General features: G+C 49.1%; 1 protein-coding gene across 1 annotated transcript in view; it reads right to left on the reverse strand.

Annotated features, from left to right (window-relative positions):
* Positions 1–1,780: 1,780 nt before the first annotated feature.
* cdk18 (cyclin dependent kinase 18) overlaps positions 1,781–17,115 on the reverse strand; it is a gene marked incomplete at its 3' end in the record, with an annotated part of 38,593 nt that continues 23,258 nt past the window's right edge. Inside the window, exons 7-15 of the mRNA XM_084464128.1 lie at positions 16,730–16,792; positions 16,205–16,328; positions 12,284–12,404; positions 10,144–10,241; positions 7,535–7,640; positions 7,076–7,118; positions 6,296–6,386; positions 4,014–4,091; positions 1,781–1,815 (exon numbers count right to left, since the gene is read on the reverse strand). Coding sequence (XP_084320254.1) covers positions 1,781–1,815; positions 4,014–4,091; positions 6,296–6,386; positions 7,076–7,118; positions 7,535–7,640; positions 10,144–10,241; positions 12,284–12,404; positions 16,205–16,328; positions 16,730–16,792 — 759 coding nt within the window. The remainder of the gene's footprint in view (positions 1,816–4,013; positions 4,092–6,295; positions 6,387–7,075; positions 7,119–7,534; positions 7,641–10,143; positions 10,242–12,283; positions 12,405–16,204; positions 16,329–16,729; positions 16,793–17,115) is intronic.

Below are 17,115 nucleotides of genomic sequence, written 5' to 3' on the forward strand. Positions count from 1 at the left end.
TTTAAAATAGCTTCTTTTAACCACAACAAAACACACACAGTAACACTTCTGCCAATGGGGAAGGCTGGGGTTAAAAGTGGGGCTAATTGATCATTGTTCTGGCCCTGAATATTCAACCTGCTTCAATGAGTAGAACGAAGGGACTTCAACCACTCCAATCCAACACACGCACACACCCTATATAGTTCATACACAACTAGTGCATTTTGGAGTGGATGCGGGCTTAGCGCTTGGCTGGAGGGCACTTTGGTAGTGGCGGACCCCCCTGTCCCGATAGTGGGGGGAATGGACCTCCACCTCTAGAGAGAAGCGTGGCGCCGGGCTCATGGAACCAGAGGACCACGGCCTTCAGGGACCTCCAACAGAACAGAGAGGAGATACCCTTGGGTCGGCCCCAGTGTTAGCGGAGCACACAGTGCCTTAGATTAGTTATTAGATTGGAATGCTGAAGTGGCTGATATGGGAGTGCTTAGTGACGTCATGTGTGAGTTCTCCTGTAAGGCAGTGAACCGTTCTACTCTCACACAAACACTGTGGAAGTGGCCGGCAATCTACACTCTGATCTTCACAGATCGGATTTAGTGCAGTTGGAATAGACTTTTGACTTTCTATTCTATTTTATTTAATGGTAAAACTAATAATCAATTAGAATTAGATAAAGTATAAATCATCGTTCATCATCGTACCATGTTTTGTCCAATGGCTTCAGAAATGCAAACACTTCTATTTCAGATTATAAATTTTACTTTTTACTTTGTTGCTCATGAAACAAAATCGTCTGTAGTGTGAACGTAGCCCCGCTTTTAAAATGAGGATCTGCTACTTTCAGGAGGTCCTTGGTTCAGGATCAAGCTGGCGTGCGGTGGTGGTGTTGGGGGGTCAGGAGCTGACACTAGAGGACACTTCTGGTTTGTGCAAATAGGAGAATAGGAACTAGAACTGACACAGACGGCGAGCTATTTACAGGGATTTGCTGGAGAAGCTCCCTAACACCCACTCTCTCTCTCACACACACACACACACACACACACACACACACACACACACACACACACACACACGTGCTTCACTACAGCCCCATTGGTCACAGATTCTGAGTACAGCCAAATCATCATGCACAGAGTTTTACTAAGGCAACTTTTCAACAAAAACCAAAGAGCACACCGCTACGTGTGAGCACACACCCGTACCACTGTGACAACGAGCCCCAACACCCAGAGCCACTGCTGGAAGAGAGAGCTTCACCTCAACGGCTCAGCTATTGCTACTGATCCACCGTGAGGTCGGGGGGGGACGGTAACTCATTACGTATCCTATATATACTTTATGCACTGTGTGTTTTCTTAGAACAAGTTATCAGTTTGTGCATTGGAATGAATTGCAGATGTATGTGTGTGTGTGTGTGTGTGTGTGTGACAGAGTGTGACAGAGGCTAAATACAGTATTTCCAGTGTATTTGACTATTCCGCAGCATATTTGTCTTGTATTAATGAACTAACACGAGTGCAAAGGTAAATGTGTGTGTGTGTGTGTGTGTGTGTGTGTGTGTGTGTGTGTGTGTATCCTCAGCCTGGAATGCTAGTTCCATGATGAGTTTCAAGTGCAGCCGAGTTCATCCTCCAAAGGAAGCCCCTTGCTGTCCCCATCGTGGTGGTCACCAGTACTTTATGCACCGTGTGCCATTCATGTGTGTGCCTGTGATGTGTGTGTGTGTGGTGTGTGGTCCTATGGGCCTGGGTCTTCAGGGTGAGATGTTGTCCTCAGCGTCGGGGGCCGGCCTCTAGAAGATGCTCTGTCTTCGGTTCTTGCCCCGGCCTGCGTCCAGAAGTAAACGAGATAAGTGCCAGGCCAGCCACATTCAAATCAATAACGGGATTCAATAACAAGAGATGAAAGGCTTTCCGTTTCCGAATCAAAGAAGATCTAAGGGCATGTACCTCAATCAAGTTATTCCCCTGGGATTTTTGACCACCTAAAATACATTTTCTAGAATGTATGCATTTCCCATGAGGACCAATGCCTCTGCTCCTCTGCTCAGAGAGGAGTCAGTGGAGGTGGTTCATCTGGTAGTGACGCCCACTGGACGCCTCCCTTGGGAGGGGTTCCAGACACGACCAGCGGGGAGGAGACCTCGGGGAGGACCCAGGACTAGGTGGAGAGATTATATCTCCACACTGGCCTGGGAACGCCTCGGGATCCCCCCGTCAGAGCTGGTCAGTGTGGCCCGGGAAAGGGAAGCCTGGGGCCCCCTGCTGGAGCTGCTGCCCCCGCGACCCGACCCCGGAGAAGAGGTTTGAAGATGAGATGAGAGAGAGATGAGACCAATGCCTCTTTTTGCAAATGATGTTTCAACTTCCTGTTGAGTTGTGCATATTTTATTTAAATAGAATATGCAATTGTTTAAATCAAGTATTTTGGAGTTATTCCAATGAAATGGGCTCTATGCACGCAACACTTCTGCATTGGTCTCAGAATGCTTCTACAAATCCGCTTCGGTGTTACACTGAATTCTGCGACCCACCGCAAAGTGTGACCCAAGGGGGCGCTGTTGAACATTTTCTGAAACATGCACGAGTTTGAAGCGTAGACGGGCATGAAGTCGTTCACGTACAGAAACATGCACCAGCTTAAAACGTAACATTTGTATCGTCATCGACACCCTGATTTGATTAGCATTTTACAGACTATGGATCAACGTGCTACTGCCTGGTTTCACAAAACCAGGGGGAAAAAAACGGATGGCGATACAAATGTTCCGTTTTAAGCTTGTGCATGTTTCATCACGTGAACGACTTCAAGCCTGCCTACGCTTCTAACTCGTGCTTGGGTCACACTTTTCGCTGGGTCACAGAAATCGGTGTAACACCGGAACTGGATTTGTAGAAGCATTCTGAGACCATTGCGGAAGTATTGCGTGCATAGAGCCCATTGTTGTAATACCATCGTTGAAAATACACTCTCAGTAATTCCTTTCTACCAGAACAGGACTGAGGAATGGGAAAGGTCCAATGACACAGCAGAGCCTTGTTCACCCAAAGGCCATCTGGGTTCCATTTCCACATTCAGGTTCCCACCCAGCTCATGTTGAGAACCAAGAGTGCCACTAAGTGAACAAGGTCCATAGATTAAAATAGAAAATAATCTGTCCAATGGAAAAATGTCCAATGTAACCTGTCAGTTTAAACTCCTAAATTGTGCGTCGTTCTGTGTTCTCAACCTTCTCTGTCCAGGTTGACAAACAGCGTGGTGGGAACCTCAGCAACAGACTCACCTGGGGCCTGGAGCACTGAGCTGCACCCCAGACTCACCTGGAGCCTGGAACACTGAGCTGCACCACAGACTCACCTGGAGCCTGGAGCACTGAGCTGCACCACAGACTCACCTGGAGCCTGGAGCTCTGAGCTGCACCCCAGACTCACCTGGAGCCTGGAGCACTGAGCTGCACCCCAGACTCACCTGGGGCCTGGAACACTGAGCTGCACCCCAGACTCACCTGGGGCCTGGAGCACTGAGCTGCACCCCAGACTCACCTGGAGCCTGGAGCTCTGAGCTGCACCCCAGACTCACCTGGAGCCTGGAGCACTGAGCTGCACCACAGACTCACCTGGAGCCTGGAGCTCTGAGCTGCACCCCAGACTCACCTGGAGCCTGGAGCACTGAGCTGCACCACAGACTCACCTGGGGCACTGAGCTGCACCACAGACTCACCTGGAGCCTGGAACACTGAGCTGCACCACAGACTCACCTGGGGCCTGGAACACTGAGCTGCACCCCAGACTCACCTGGAGCCTGGAACACTGAGCTGCACCCCAGACTCACCTGGGGCCTGGAACACTGAGCTGCACCACAGACTCACCTGGAGCCTGGAGCACTGAGCTGCACCACAGACTCACCTGGAGCACTGAGCTGCACCACAGACTCACCTGGAGCACTGAGCTGCACCACAGACTCACCTGGAACACTGAGCTGCACCACAGACTCACCTGGAACACTGAGCTGCACCACAGACTCACCTGGGGCCTGGAACACTGAGCTGCGGTGTCCCGGGTCCTTCTGCAGCCGCACCTCACACAGAGAGAACACCGAGGCCGCTGCACACACACACACACACACACACACTTCTGTCAATTCAATTGCATACATTTGTTCATGCAATTTATTCATGATTTCAACAATAATTTGTAAATATTTCATGTTTGAATATATAACTATTATATAAGAACTGAGATAGTAACGTGAAATAACATATTTTGCTCTTAACTATGCTCTTAATATTACATATTTGGAGCTCTTTTGGTACGGTTGTTTTTTGGTTGAGTCCACATACATATGCACTGTGTGTGTGTGTGTGTGTGTGTGTGTGTGTGTGTGTGTGTGTGTGTGTGTGTGTGTGTGTGTGTGTGTGTGTGTGTGTGTGTGTGTGTGTGTGTGTGTGTGTGTGTGTGTGTGTGTGTAGTGCAATGGGTGTTTATGGTGGTGTGTTGCTGTGTGTGTGTGTGTGTGTGTGTGTGTTGCTGTGTGTGTTGCTGTGTGTGTGTGTGTGTGTGTGTGTGTGTGTGTGTAGTGCATTGGGTGTTTATGGTGGTGTGTTGCTGTGTGTGTGTGTGTGTGTGTGTGTGTAGTGCAATGGGTGTTTATGGTGGTGTGTTGCTGTGTGTGTGTGTGTGTGTGTGTGTGTGTTGCTGTGTGTGTGTGTGTGTGTGTGTGTGTGTGTGTGTGTGTGTGTGTGTGTGTGTGTGTGTGTGTGTGTAGTGCATTGGGTGTTTATGGTGGTGTGTTGCTGTGTGTGTGTGTGTGTGTGTGTGTGTGTGTGTGTGTGTAGTGCATTGGGTGTTTATGGTGGTGTGTTGCTGTGTGTGTGTGTGTGTGTGTGTGTGTGTGTGTAGTGCATTGGGTGTTTATGGTGGTGTGTTGCTGTGTGTGTGTGTGTGTGTGTGTGTGTGTGTGTGTGTGTGTGTTGCTGTGTGTGTTGCTGTGTGTGTGTGTGTGTGTGTGTGTGTGTGTGTGTGTGTGTGTGTGTGTAGTGCATTGGGTGTTTATGGTGGTGTGTTGCTGTGTGTGTGTGTGTGTGTGTGTGTGTGTGTGTGTGTGTGTGTGTAGTGCATTGGGTGTTTATGGTGGTGTGTTGCTGTGTGTGTGTGTGTGTGTGTGTGTGTGTGTTGCTGTGTGTGTTGCTGTGTGTGTGTGTGTGTGTGTGTGTGTGTGTGTGTGTGTGTTGCTGTGTGTGTTGCTGTGTGTGTGTGTGTGTGTGTGTGTGTGTGTGTGTGTGTGTTGCTGTGTGTGTGTGTGTGTGTGTGTGTGTGTGTGTGTGTGTGTGTGTGTGTGTGTGTGTGTTGCTGTGTGTGTTGCTGTGTGTGTGTGTGTGTGTGTGTGTGTGTGTGTGTGTGTGTGTTGCTGTGTGTGTGTGTGTGTGTGTGTGTGTGTGTGTGTGTGTGTGTGTGTGTGTGTGTGTGTGTGTGTGTGTGTGTGTGTGTGTGTGTAGTGCATTGGGTGTTTATGGTGGTGTGTTGCTGTGTGTGTGTGTGTGTGTGTGTGTGTGTGTGTGTGTGTAGTGCATTGGGTGTTTATGGTGGTGTGTTGCTGTGTGTGTGTGTGTGTGTGTGTGTGTGTGTGTGTAGTGCATTGGGTGTTTATGGTGGTGTGTTGCTGTGTGTGTGTGTGTGTGTGTGTGTGTGTGTAGTGCAATGGGTGTTTATGGTGGTGTGTTGCTGTGTGTGTGTGTGTGTGTGTGTGTGTGTGTGTGTGTGTGTGTGTTGCTGTGTGTGTTGCTGTGTGTGTGTGTGTGTGTGTGTGTGTGTGTGTGTGTGTGTGTGTGTAGTGCATTGGGTGTTTATGGTGGTGTGTTGCTGTGTGTGTGTGTGTGTGTGTGTGTGTGTGTGTGTGTGTAGTGCATTGGGTGTTTATGGTGGTGTGTTGCTGTGTGTGTGTGTGTGTGTGTGTGTGTGTGTGTGTTGCTGTGTGTGTTGCTGTGTGTGTGTGTGTGTGTGTGTGTGTGTGTGTGTGTTGCTGTGTGTGTTGCTGTGTGTGTGTGTGTGTGTGTGTGTGTGTGTGTGTGTGTGTTGCTGTGTGTGTGTGTGTGTGTGTGTGTGTGTGTGTGTGTGTGTGTGTGTGTGTGTGTGTGTGTGTGTGTTGCTGTGTGTGTTGCTGTGTGTGTGTGTGTGTGTGTGTGTGTGTGTGTGTGTGTGTGTTGCTGTGTGTGTGTGTGTGTGTGTGTGTGTGTGTGTGTGTGTGTGTGTGTGTGTGTGTGTGTGTGTGTGTGTGTGTGTGTGTGTGTGTGTGTGTGTGAGAGTCTTACTGTCTGCCAGGCTGTGGATGTTCTCCCCCAGGCTCAGGAAGTAGGAGTGGTGCAGGGCCGTCTCTGAGCTGACCCGTGCTTTAGTGTCAAACTGTAGAGGTCAAATCCCAGTGATGAGACCCCTAACACGACCAGCAGAACGTCTCCCTCCATCTCACAGTCTTCAACACATTGTATGACTTTAAATATAACACATTAACACTCAGATCATAACTGATTATTTAACCATTACAAAAACAAATGCTAATAATTACAATTAAAAGATACTTCATAGAAAATACATTTTCTATTCGCCCTGAAGGGGCTTGTTCTAGATAATGACCGGCGACGTTCTATACATTATCCTGCTTATTACACGGCTACTTGCCAAAACGAAAAAAAAACTTCACACGGTGTGTCTTTCTACAATTACCATCCGTAGTGTTGATCAGCAGAGAAACAGTCCACCAAAGACGTTGACGTCGCTTAGCAACCGAGTACGCTGGGGTTGATAAGTTACCGGACTACTTGCAGAGCAGTGAAAAAAATCCACTTTCCTTGACAGCGGTCATTATATGCTTAGCAACGGTCATTATTGAAAAATAATTCACCAGTCGGGAAGGCCCATGCACGTGAACCGAGCGTTCCACAGCATTGAGAAGAGCCGTGTGATGAACTCTGATAATTGTCACTGATAACGTATAAACATTACTATACAGTATAAACCTTCAGCTGCTTTCAGGCAGGCGATGCTGATTGGTACAAAACGTCATGGTGCGAATTCAGTATCATTTCTCTTACCATTAAAAGTGCATTCAGAAGATCGATTCCCTCGGTATCTAACCTGGGGAGACAAAATGAATACAATTTGAACTGTAAGGTATTAGAGTTGACAAGGCATGAGGGGACGCAGATCTACCAGACATCAGAGAAGCTTCTTTGTATTGGAGTGTCAATGCTTGTGATCATCATTTTCCTATTAAAAAAACCTGTTAATGCTAATAACCAGGATGATTACTAATCACCTGCCCGTGAATTGTGAATGCATACATTTATTGCATGTCTTCCTCTATACACTAGAGAATATGTTGTCATTTATTTACTGCACATCAGGTGGAAGAAGAGGACAACAGAGAACCAATAAGAAATGTGTTGATATGTTTGACACACGTCCACTTCAATGACAGCGTGTTCTAGAACATCAACCACAAGGCCTCGTAGGTTTAGGATGAGGAGAACGCAGTGATGAGGCGCAGTTACCTGGGCACGTGGTTGAGGAGGGCTTGGGGCCGGTACTGGGGGAACGCGTACGACCTGAACTCCGGGTTGCTGCCGATGCTCGGCCAGGTGTCGTCCGTCGGCGTGCCTGGGACGGACGGACACACAGACGTCACACAGGGAGACGGCAGCTTTGCAATAGAACCTAACATCCTGTAATATGTCGTTTTTTTCAGTATCCTCTTTCCCTTCTCTCTTTGAATTGACTTCTAGTTGGGTTGATTCTCTTTATAAGAAAGAATATTGGGATTATATGCTGCGTTCAAGCTGTACTCGCTGTGACCCAGTAGCCTCCACGTCCCTCACTTCACTCACACAACAGTCTCACAGGTGTTCTGTCCTCTGTAGTCGTGGTAGCTGTACAGATACTTTGGTCTTTACATTAGAGACCTGAGGCAGCGTGTAGTGCTGAGGAGGTGAGCCCTGCTCTGATACGTCTCCAGACCTCCACCCGAGTCCTGGGCTCTGAGAGCCACTTGTTACAGCAGCAGGGAGGGGTCTGTCGGGGGTCTGGACCTGCCTGGGTCCCTGTTCTGGGGTTGTGGGATGTGTGCTGGACCTGACCTGGTCCACTGCCATCCAGAACAGACTCAATGCATAGCAGTGGACCAGGTCAGGTCCCACAGGCATCCCACCACCCCAGGACCTGACCTGGTCCAAACCCCACCACCTGGTCTGGTCCAAACCCCACCACCTGGTCCAAACCCCACCACCTGGTCCAAACCCCACCACCTGGCCTGGTCCAAACCCCACCACCTGGTCCAAACCCCACCACCTGGTCCAAACCCCACCACCTGGTCTGGTCCAAACCCCACCACCTGGTCCAAACCCCACCACCTGGTCCAAACCCCACCACCTGGTCCAAACCCCACCACCTGGTCCAAACCCCACCACCTGGTCCAAACCCCACCACCTGGTCTGGTCCAAACCCCACCACCTGGTCTGGTCCAAACCCCACCACCTGGTCCAAACCCCACCACCTGGTCTGGTCCAAACCCCACCACCTGGTCTGGTCCAAACCCCACCACCTGGTCCAAACCCCACCACCTGGTCCAAACCCCACCACCTGGTCCAAACCCCACCACCTGGTCTGGTCCAAACCCCACCACCTGGTCTGGTCCAAACCCCACCACCTGGTCCAAACCCCACCACCTGGTCCAAACCCCACCACCTGGTCTGGTCCAAACCCCACCACCTGGTCTGGTCCAAACCCCACCACCTGGTCTGGTCCAAACCCCACCACCTGGTCCAAACCCCACCACCTGGTCTGGTCCAAACCCCACCACCTGGTCCAAACCCCACCACCTGGTCCAAACCCCACCACCTGGTCTGGTCCAAACCCCACCACCTGGTCTGGTCCAAACCCCACCACCTGGTCTGGTCCAAACCCCACCACCTGGTCCAAACCCCACCACCTGGTCTGGTCCAAACCCCACCACCTGGTCTGGTCCAAACCCCACCACCTGGTCCAAACCCCACCACCTGGTCCAAACCCCACCACCTGGTCCAAACCCCACCACCTGGTCTGGTCCAAACCCCACCACCTGGTCTGGTCCAAACCCCACCACCTGGTCCAAACCCCACCACCTGGTCCAAACCCCACCACCTGGTCTGGTCCAAACCCCACCACCTGGTCTGGTCCAAACCCCACCACCTGGTCTGGTCCAAACCCCACCACCTGGTCCAAACCCCACCACCTGGTCTGGTCCAAACCCCACCACCTGGTCTGGTCCAAACCCCACCACCTGGTCCAAACCCCACCACCTGGTCCAAACCCCACCACCTGGTCCAAACCCCACCACCTGGTCTGGTCCAAACCCCACCACCTGGTCCAAACCCCACCACCTGGTCCAAACCCCACCACCTGGTCTGGAGAGCAGACTGCTGGCCCTGAGGGGCTCTACCACCCAGAGCAGACTGCTGGCCCTGAGGGGCTCTACCACCCAGAGCAGACTGCTGGCCCTGCGTTGCTCTGCCACCCAGAGCAGACTGCTGGCCCTGAGGGGCTCTACCACCCAGAGCAGACTGCTGGTCCTGAGGGGCTCTACCACCCAGAGCAGACTGCTGGCCCTGAGGGGCTCTACCACCCAGAGCAGACTGCTGGCCCTGAGGGGCTCTACCACCCAGAGCAGACTGCTGGCCCTGAGGGGCTCTACCACCCAGAGCAGACTGCTGGCCCTGCGTTGCTCTGCCACCCAGAGCAGACTGCTGGCCCTGAGGGGCTCTACCACCCAGAGCAGACTGCTGGTCCTGAGGGGCTCTACCACCCAGAGCAGACTGCTGGCCCTGAGGGGCTCTACCACCCAGAGCAGACTGCTGGCCCTGAGGGGCTCTACCACCCAGAGCAGACTGCTGGCCCTGAGGGGCTCTACCACCCAGAGCAGACTGCTGGCCCTGAGGGGCTCTACCACCCAGAGCAGACTGCTGGCCCTGAGGGGCTCTACCACCCAGAGCAGACTGCTGGCCCTGAGGGGCTCTACCACCCAGAGCAGACTGCTGGCCCTGCGTTGCTCTACCACCCAGAGCAGACTGCTGGCCCTGCGTTGCTCTACCACCCAGAGCAGACTGCTGGCCTGCGTTGCTCTGCTCACCCATGAGTCTGAAGACCAGGTGTAGCTCCTCCTTCACCGTGGCTCCTGGGAACATGGGCCGGCCGGTGGCCATCTCGAACATGATGCAGCCGACCCCCCTTTAAACACAACATGTGCACAACGGTTCAATTCTGTTTGATTTGTAATCAATTGTACTGGGTTACAAATCAAATCATTGGCACTGTACCTGTGATTGATTTGTAATCAATCACAGGTACAGTGCCCCCCCTATGTGTATGTATAATACACATACATATACATTGCATATGTATGTATGTGTATGTATAATATACATACATATAATATACATACATATACACAATAGTATAAGAGAGACCGCAGAAACACACTCACTCACTCACTCACTCACTCACTCACTCACTCACTCACTCACTCACTCACTCACTCACTCACTCTCACACACACACACACACACACACACACACACACACACACACACACACACACACACACACCAGCCCATGCATGTCTTTTGTCTGGCGGGGGTCTGTGGAAAGGCCTCCTGTGGTGGGCTGGGGGGGGGGGGGGGACGTTTACACCGCCAGCCGTCGAGATGAAAGGTTGGCACGGCGACGCCGGTTTGTGCTAAATATAGCCGTGCTTATGCGTAATAATTACAGGCGCCTCACCGTGGAAGAGGGCTGATGAGTGTGATGCTCATACAGTATGGATGAGATGAGGCGATCTCAGAGTGAGCTTTAGTGTTCATTGATTCATCAAACTCAACATGTTTACACTCTTTCCCAGCAGAGCTCAGAATAGCTTGAACTCATTCAGCCCATCACCTTCAGCAGCCGAGAGCCGCAGACGTGACTAGAGACACACGGAGGACGCTAGCAGCACATACAGAGGCTTCATCTGAGACAGTGCTACAGTCTCATGTTCAGCTTTCTTTGATGAATGATCCCATTATAATCTGGTTCATTAACACATCAAATGAGGTGGTTAGGTTCATTGTATTATAAAAGAGCTCAAACTAACCTTAGCCTTTTACAACAACAACAGAGTTATAGTAACTAATGAATTAAAGTTACATTAACCAACGTTACATTAACCGATTACAGTAACCAATGAATTAAAGTTACATTAACCAACGTTACATTAACCGATTACAGTAACCAATGAATTAAAGTTACATTAACCAACGTTACATTAACCGATTACAGTAACCAATGAATTAAAGTTACATTAACCAACATTACATTAACCGATTACAGTAACCAATGAATTAAAGTACATTAACCAACGTTACATTAACCGATTACAGTAACCAATGAATTAAAGTTACATTAACCAACGTTACATTAACCGATTACAGTAACCAATGAATTAAAGTTACATTAACCAACGTTACATTAACCGATTACAGTAACCAATGAATTAAAGTTACATTAACCAACGTTACATTAACCGATTACAATAACCAATGAATTAAAGTACATTAACCAACGTTACATTAACCGATTACAGTAACCAATGAATTAAAGTTACATTAACCAACGTTACATTAACCGATTACAGTAACCAATGAATTAAAGTTACATTAACCAACATTACATTAACCGATTACAGTAACTAATGAATTAAAGTCCAGTCTAGCTGAGCTGTGGCTCCAGGTGGACTGATGGTCCCCAGGTGGACCGTGTCCTCCTGGTCTACAGGTGGACCGGGTCCTCCTGGTCTACAGGTGGACCTCCTGGTCTACAGGTGGTCCTCCTGGTCTACAGGTGGTCCTCCTGGTCTACAGGTGGACCTCCTGGTCTACAGGTGGTCCTCCTGGTCTACAGGTGGTCCTCCTGGTCTACAGGTGGACCGTGTCCTCCTGGTCTACAGGTGGTCCTCCTGGTCTACAGGTGGTCCTCCTGGTCTACAGGTGGACCGTGTCCTCCTGGTCTACAGGTGGTCCTCCTGGTCTACAGGTGGTCCTCCTGGTCTACAGGTGGTCCTCCTGGTCTACAGGTGGTCCTCCTGGTCTACAGGTGGACCGGACCTCCTGGTCTACAGGTGGACCAGGTCCTCTGGGGGTCTACAGGTGGACCTCCTGGTCTACAGGTGGACCAGGTCCTCTGGGGGTCTACAGGTGGTCCTCTGGGGGTCTACAGGTGGTCTCAGTCCTCACCACATGTCGATGGGGGTGGAGTACTCGGTGGAGCCCAGCAGCACGTCGGGAGGCCGGTACCACAGCGTCACCACCTCGTTGGAGTAGGTCTTAGTCGGGACCGACTTGGCCCTGGCCAGCCCTAGAGACAACACAACAACACAACAACACAACAACAATAACTGTTAGACACAACAACACAACAACAATCACCGCCAGCCCTACAGAGACAACACAACAACACAACAACACAACAACAATAACTGTTAGACACAACAACACAACAACAATCACCGCCAGCCCTACAGAGACAACACAACAACACAACAACACAACAACAATAACTGTTAGACACAACAACACAACAACAATCACTGCCAGCCCTACAGAGACAACACAACAACACAACAACAATCACCGCCAGCCCTACAGAGACAACACAACAACACAACAACACAACAACAATAACTGTTAGACACAACAACACAACAACAATCACCGCCAGCCCTACAGAGACAACACAACAACACAACAACACAACAACAATAACTGTTAGACACAACAACACAACAACAATCACCGCCAGCCCTACAGAGACAACACAACAACACAACAACAATAACTGTTAGACACAACAACACAACAACAATCACCGCCAGCCCTACAGAGACAACACAACAACACAACAACACAACAACAATAACTGTTAGACACAACAACACAACAACAATCACCGCCAGCCCTACAGAGACAACACAACAACACAACAACACAACAACACAACAACAATAACTGTTAGACACAACAACACAACAACAATCACCGCCAGCCCTACAGAGACAACACAACAACACAACAACAATAACTGTTAGACACAACAACACAACAACAATCACCGCCAGCCCTACAGAGACAACACAACAACACAACAACAATAACTGTTAGACACAACAACACAACAACAATCACCGCCAGCCCTACAGAGACAACACAACAACACAACAACACAACAACAATAACTGTTAGACACAACAACACAACAACAATCACCGCCAGCCCTACAGAGACAACACAACAACACAACAACACAACAACAATAACTGTTAGACACAACAACACAACAACAATCACCGCCAGCCCTACAGAGACAACACAACAACACAACAACACAACAACAATAACTGTTAGACACAACAACACAACAACAATCACCGCCAGCCCTACAGAGACAACACAACAACACAACAACAATAACTGTTAGACACAACAACACAACAACAATCACCGCCAGCCCTACAGAGACAACACAACAACACAACAACACAACAACACAACAACAATAACTGTTAGACACAACAACACAACAACAATCACCGCCAGCCCTACAGAGACAACACAACAACACAACAAGGTTCATTGGTCATACTTCAGATACAACACAACAAGACACAACAAGACACAACAAGACACAACAAGACACAACAAGACTAACAACTCAACAAGGTTCACTGTCCAGGGGGGTATTCCATCAAAGTCGCTAACGAAGGCGGCGCTTAGTTGATTAAGCCCAGTTCACGCAACACAAGGGGACCCCTTACGTCCTTGCGGACCCTCCTTGCGTCCACTGCCAGGGCCGGATGTGCGCCTCCCAAAAATTGTAACCTTGCGTTGAGGCGACGCAGCAGAAAGGGCTGTGATTGGTCCGCTCACTAAAGCCCGACGCAGAACCAAAACTAGTTCCCGACTGCGTTGAAGCGTCTGCGTGGTAATTGCGTTGAGTGAACGTGGGACAATAATCAGCCCTTAACGCCAACTTCCACTTGAGGCTAAAGCCGTTCCATCAACGCAGTTCAGCCGCGCCTTGCTCAGGTTAGTTCAAGCCAGGCTCACGTTATCCTGAATTACGCGCGTTCACGAGATATGTAACCAGCCCAGGACCATGAATGTTGAATCATGGATCAAATGTCCGAAAAGGACCGAGCGGGATCTTTTCCAGCGGCGAACAGAAGCTGCTTGTGGAGGTCTATGAGGAGTACAAGCACATAATAACTCAAAAAGGGAACACCGTAACCATTAATAAAAACAGGGAGGCTGCTTAGCAAAAAAATCGGTGATCTGTTGAATGCATAAGTAGTATTAAGGGTAACATATTTTAATTTAATATTGACCATAGATTTGAAATCAGCGAGATAGTCTCGAGTTAACGTGTCTGACTTGCACCCGGTCGACCGGGGTTCAATCCCCACGCAATGAGTAATTTGGGAAGGATTACTGGAGAAATCAAAGAACTTTTCATGCCATTTATTTTCCATTTCTTTGAATATTCTAAATTGACTAACCAAGCAACTATAACTTTGCAAATTATATTTGGGTTCTAGGGAAATTTAAAGACATATTTATTATATAAAAAATAAATTGTTAGGCCTACTTTCTCTGACACAAAGGGAATTACAAAAATACGCCAACGCCAAGAACTCTACGAGGTGTTCAGGACGTGAACTGGGGTTTTACCACAGGACAAGTGCTAGACCTCTCCCCTAACCCTAATCAGATATAATACATTGATTTGTATAAAAATGTATTGAGAAAATATCCACGATAACAATAGATAGCAATTAATTTAATTATATTATTTGCATCATTTAATCTTAGACCCTTAGTGAAAATATACGCCGATCAAGTTAGCCTGACAGTTAGCCTGTTACCGACCAGGTTAGTTTGGTAGGATAAGTTGCCGTGGTTACTTAGCAGAGATTCCCTTAAGTCAACTCTAACTGAGAGTAGCAGGGCTTGGTGAAGTAAGCCCGGCGTTGCCTTTAGCTTGATGGAACACCCCCCAGCCCTTCAGATGGACCACAGAACGACGCTCCCTGGTGCTCAGGGTTAACATGATATCTCAACTTGGATGTACGCAAATTCTGTGTTCTGAGAATACCAGGCAGAAAAACATTGACTTACATTTTCTTTCAGGAAAAAAAAGTGTGTGAAATACGAAGATTATTAGAAGGTTATGTTTCTGATATGTTTACAACTCTGGGACTTTAGGACTCGTGGCAATAGAACGCTCAGTGTAAATAAACAGGCTGGGTGTGACACCTTCATAGAAGCTGTTCTACGTAAGTGTGTACCCCAACCCGAGCCCTAACCCAACAGGGCTCGTCCTGTAGACCCTCTTTAAGTGTGTACCCCAACCCGAGCCCTAACCCAACAGGGCTCGTCCTGTAGACCCTCTTTAAGTGTGTACCCCAACCCGAGCCCTAACCCAACAGGGCTCGTCCTGTAGACCCTCTTTAAGTGTGTACCCCAACCCGAGCCCTAACCCAACAGGGCTCGTCCTGTAGACCCTCTTTAAGTGTGTACCCCAACCCGAGCCCTAACCCAACAGGGCTCGTCCTGTAGACCCTCTTTAAGTGTGTACCCCAACCCGAGCCCTAACCCAACAGGGCTCGTCCTGTAGACCCTCTTTACAAGAACGCCGCGCCGCCGCTGGCTCCCCTCTGGGTCTCAGAAGTCTCTCGTTTGTTTGTATCATTTGATTTGGGGAGTGTAACCAGAATGACTGAGTGACGATACCAGGGGGTCGTTTTCATTGAACATGCCCAAAATCATGTCTGAAACAGCTAGCATCACATCATTAAACGTCTCCCACCCTCTCCTCCCCTCTCCTCCCCTCCTCCTCCTCACCCCTCCCCCTGCAGACTGGGTCACATGATGTATGAGATGAAAAGGCAGGCAGGGCCCTGGGAGAAGACCCTGTTGCTAGGTTACAGCTTGCAAGATGCTAAAACTATCAGGATAGGAGCTCTTTCCAAGTGGCAGTGAAAATATAATTGGAGTTCAACCTGGCATGGTAACCGCTATTGTAGCGCAGACGAGTGGTGGTGTGGGTGGGTGGTGTGGGTGGTGTGGGTGGGTGGGTGGGTGGGTGGTCTCCCACCGTACCGAAGTCAGCCAGCTTGAGCTCTCCCTTGTCGTTTATGAGCAGATTCTGTGGTTTGAGGTCTCGGTGTAAGATCTTTCTCTTGTGGCAGTAATTCAGACCCCGCAGTAACTGGAACATAAAGATCTAGAGATGGAGAGAAAGGCTATCAAAACATGGCCGATTAAAGTCAACTGCCACAGAAGGACAGTGGGAATAGTCTTCTACAGCCACACAGATTGATCCGCTAAACACATATTGGAGGAGGTCTTATTTCCCCTCTTACTTGTATGTCTGTTAAGTGTAAGTTGGCAGTGTGGTGTGCAACACATCTGTTTGGCAATGATAGCTTGCCAACTTAACTTCTGCAGAGCAATGTGAAATTTCCTTTTTAATTCTAGAATATTTGTATGGATAAAACAAATTAGCAATTTATTGAAGCGTATGTTGGACGCCACGATACACCACTTGTTAACATGTCCAGCTGTGTTCCAGCTCTAAGGTGTTTTTAGTATCCAGCTATAGAAGGGTAACCAGATGCGTCTCACCTTGACGTTGTGCATGCTCATCAGGTTTCCACAGCTGTCCAAATACTGCTTGAGATCACTATCCTACAAGGAAGACATGGGATGGACATTAACACCGTGTGTCTGTGTGTGTGCACGTGACACACAGACACACACGCACCATGTGTGTGTCTGTTTAATATTGTTATCAACAGTCACGGCAAACAAAATCTAATCTAATCTAACTGTTCCTCAAAATAAGTGGGGGTTCCAATTTACTGGAACCCAGTGTTCCCCAGCGGGGGGGGGGGGGGGGGGGTGCTGTGTAGTGCATTTGTCTGGTTGATTATCTCCTAGGGCACCAACACATCGTTTAAAGCTTCTTATCAAAATGTCAGTTCACAGTGCGCCTTGACGGAAAGATCCAG

This window comes from Micromesistius poutassou, assembly GCF_964030765.1.
Source record: "Micromesistius poutassou genome assembly, chromosome: 2".
Classification (NCBI taxonomy): Eukaryota; Metazoa; Chordata; class Actinopteri; order Gadiformes; family Gadidae; genus Micromesistius; species Micromesistius poutassou.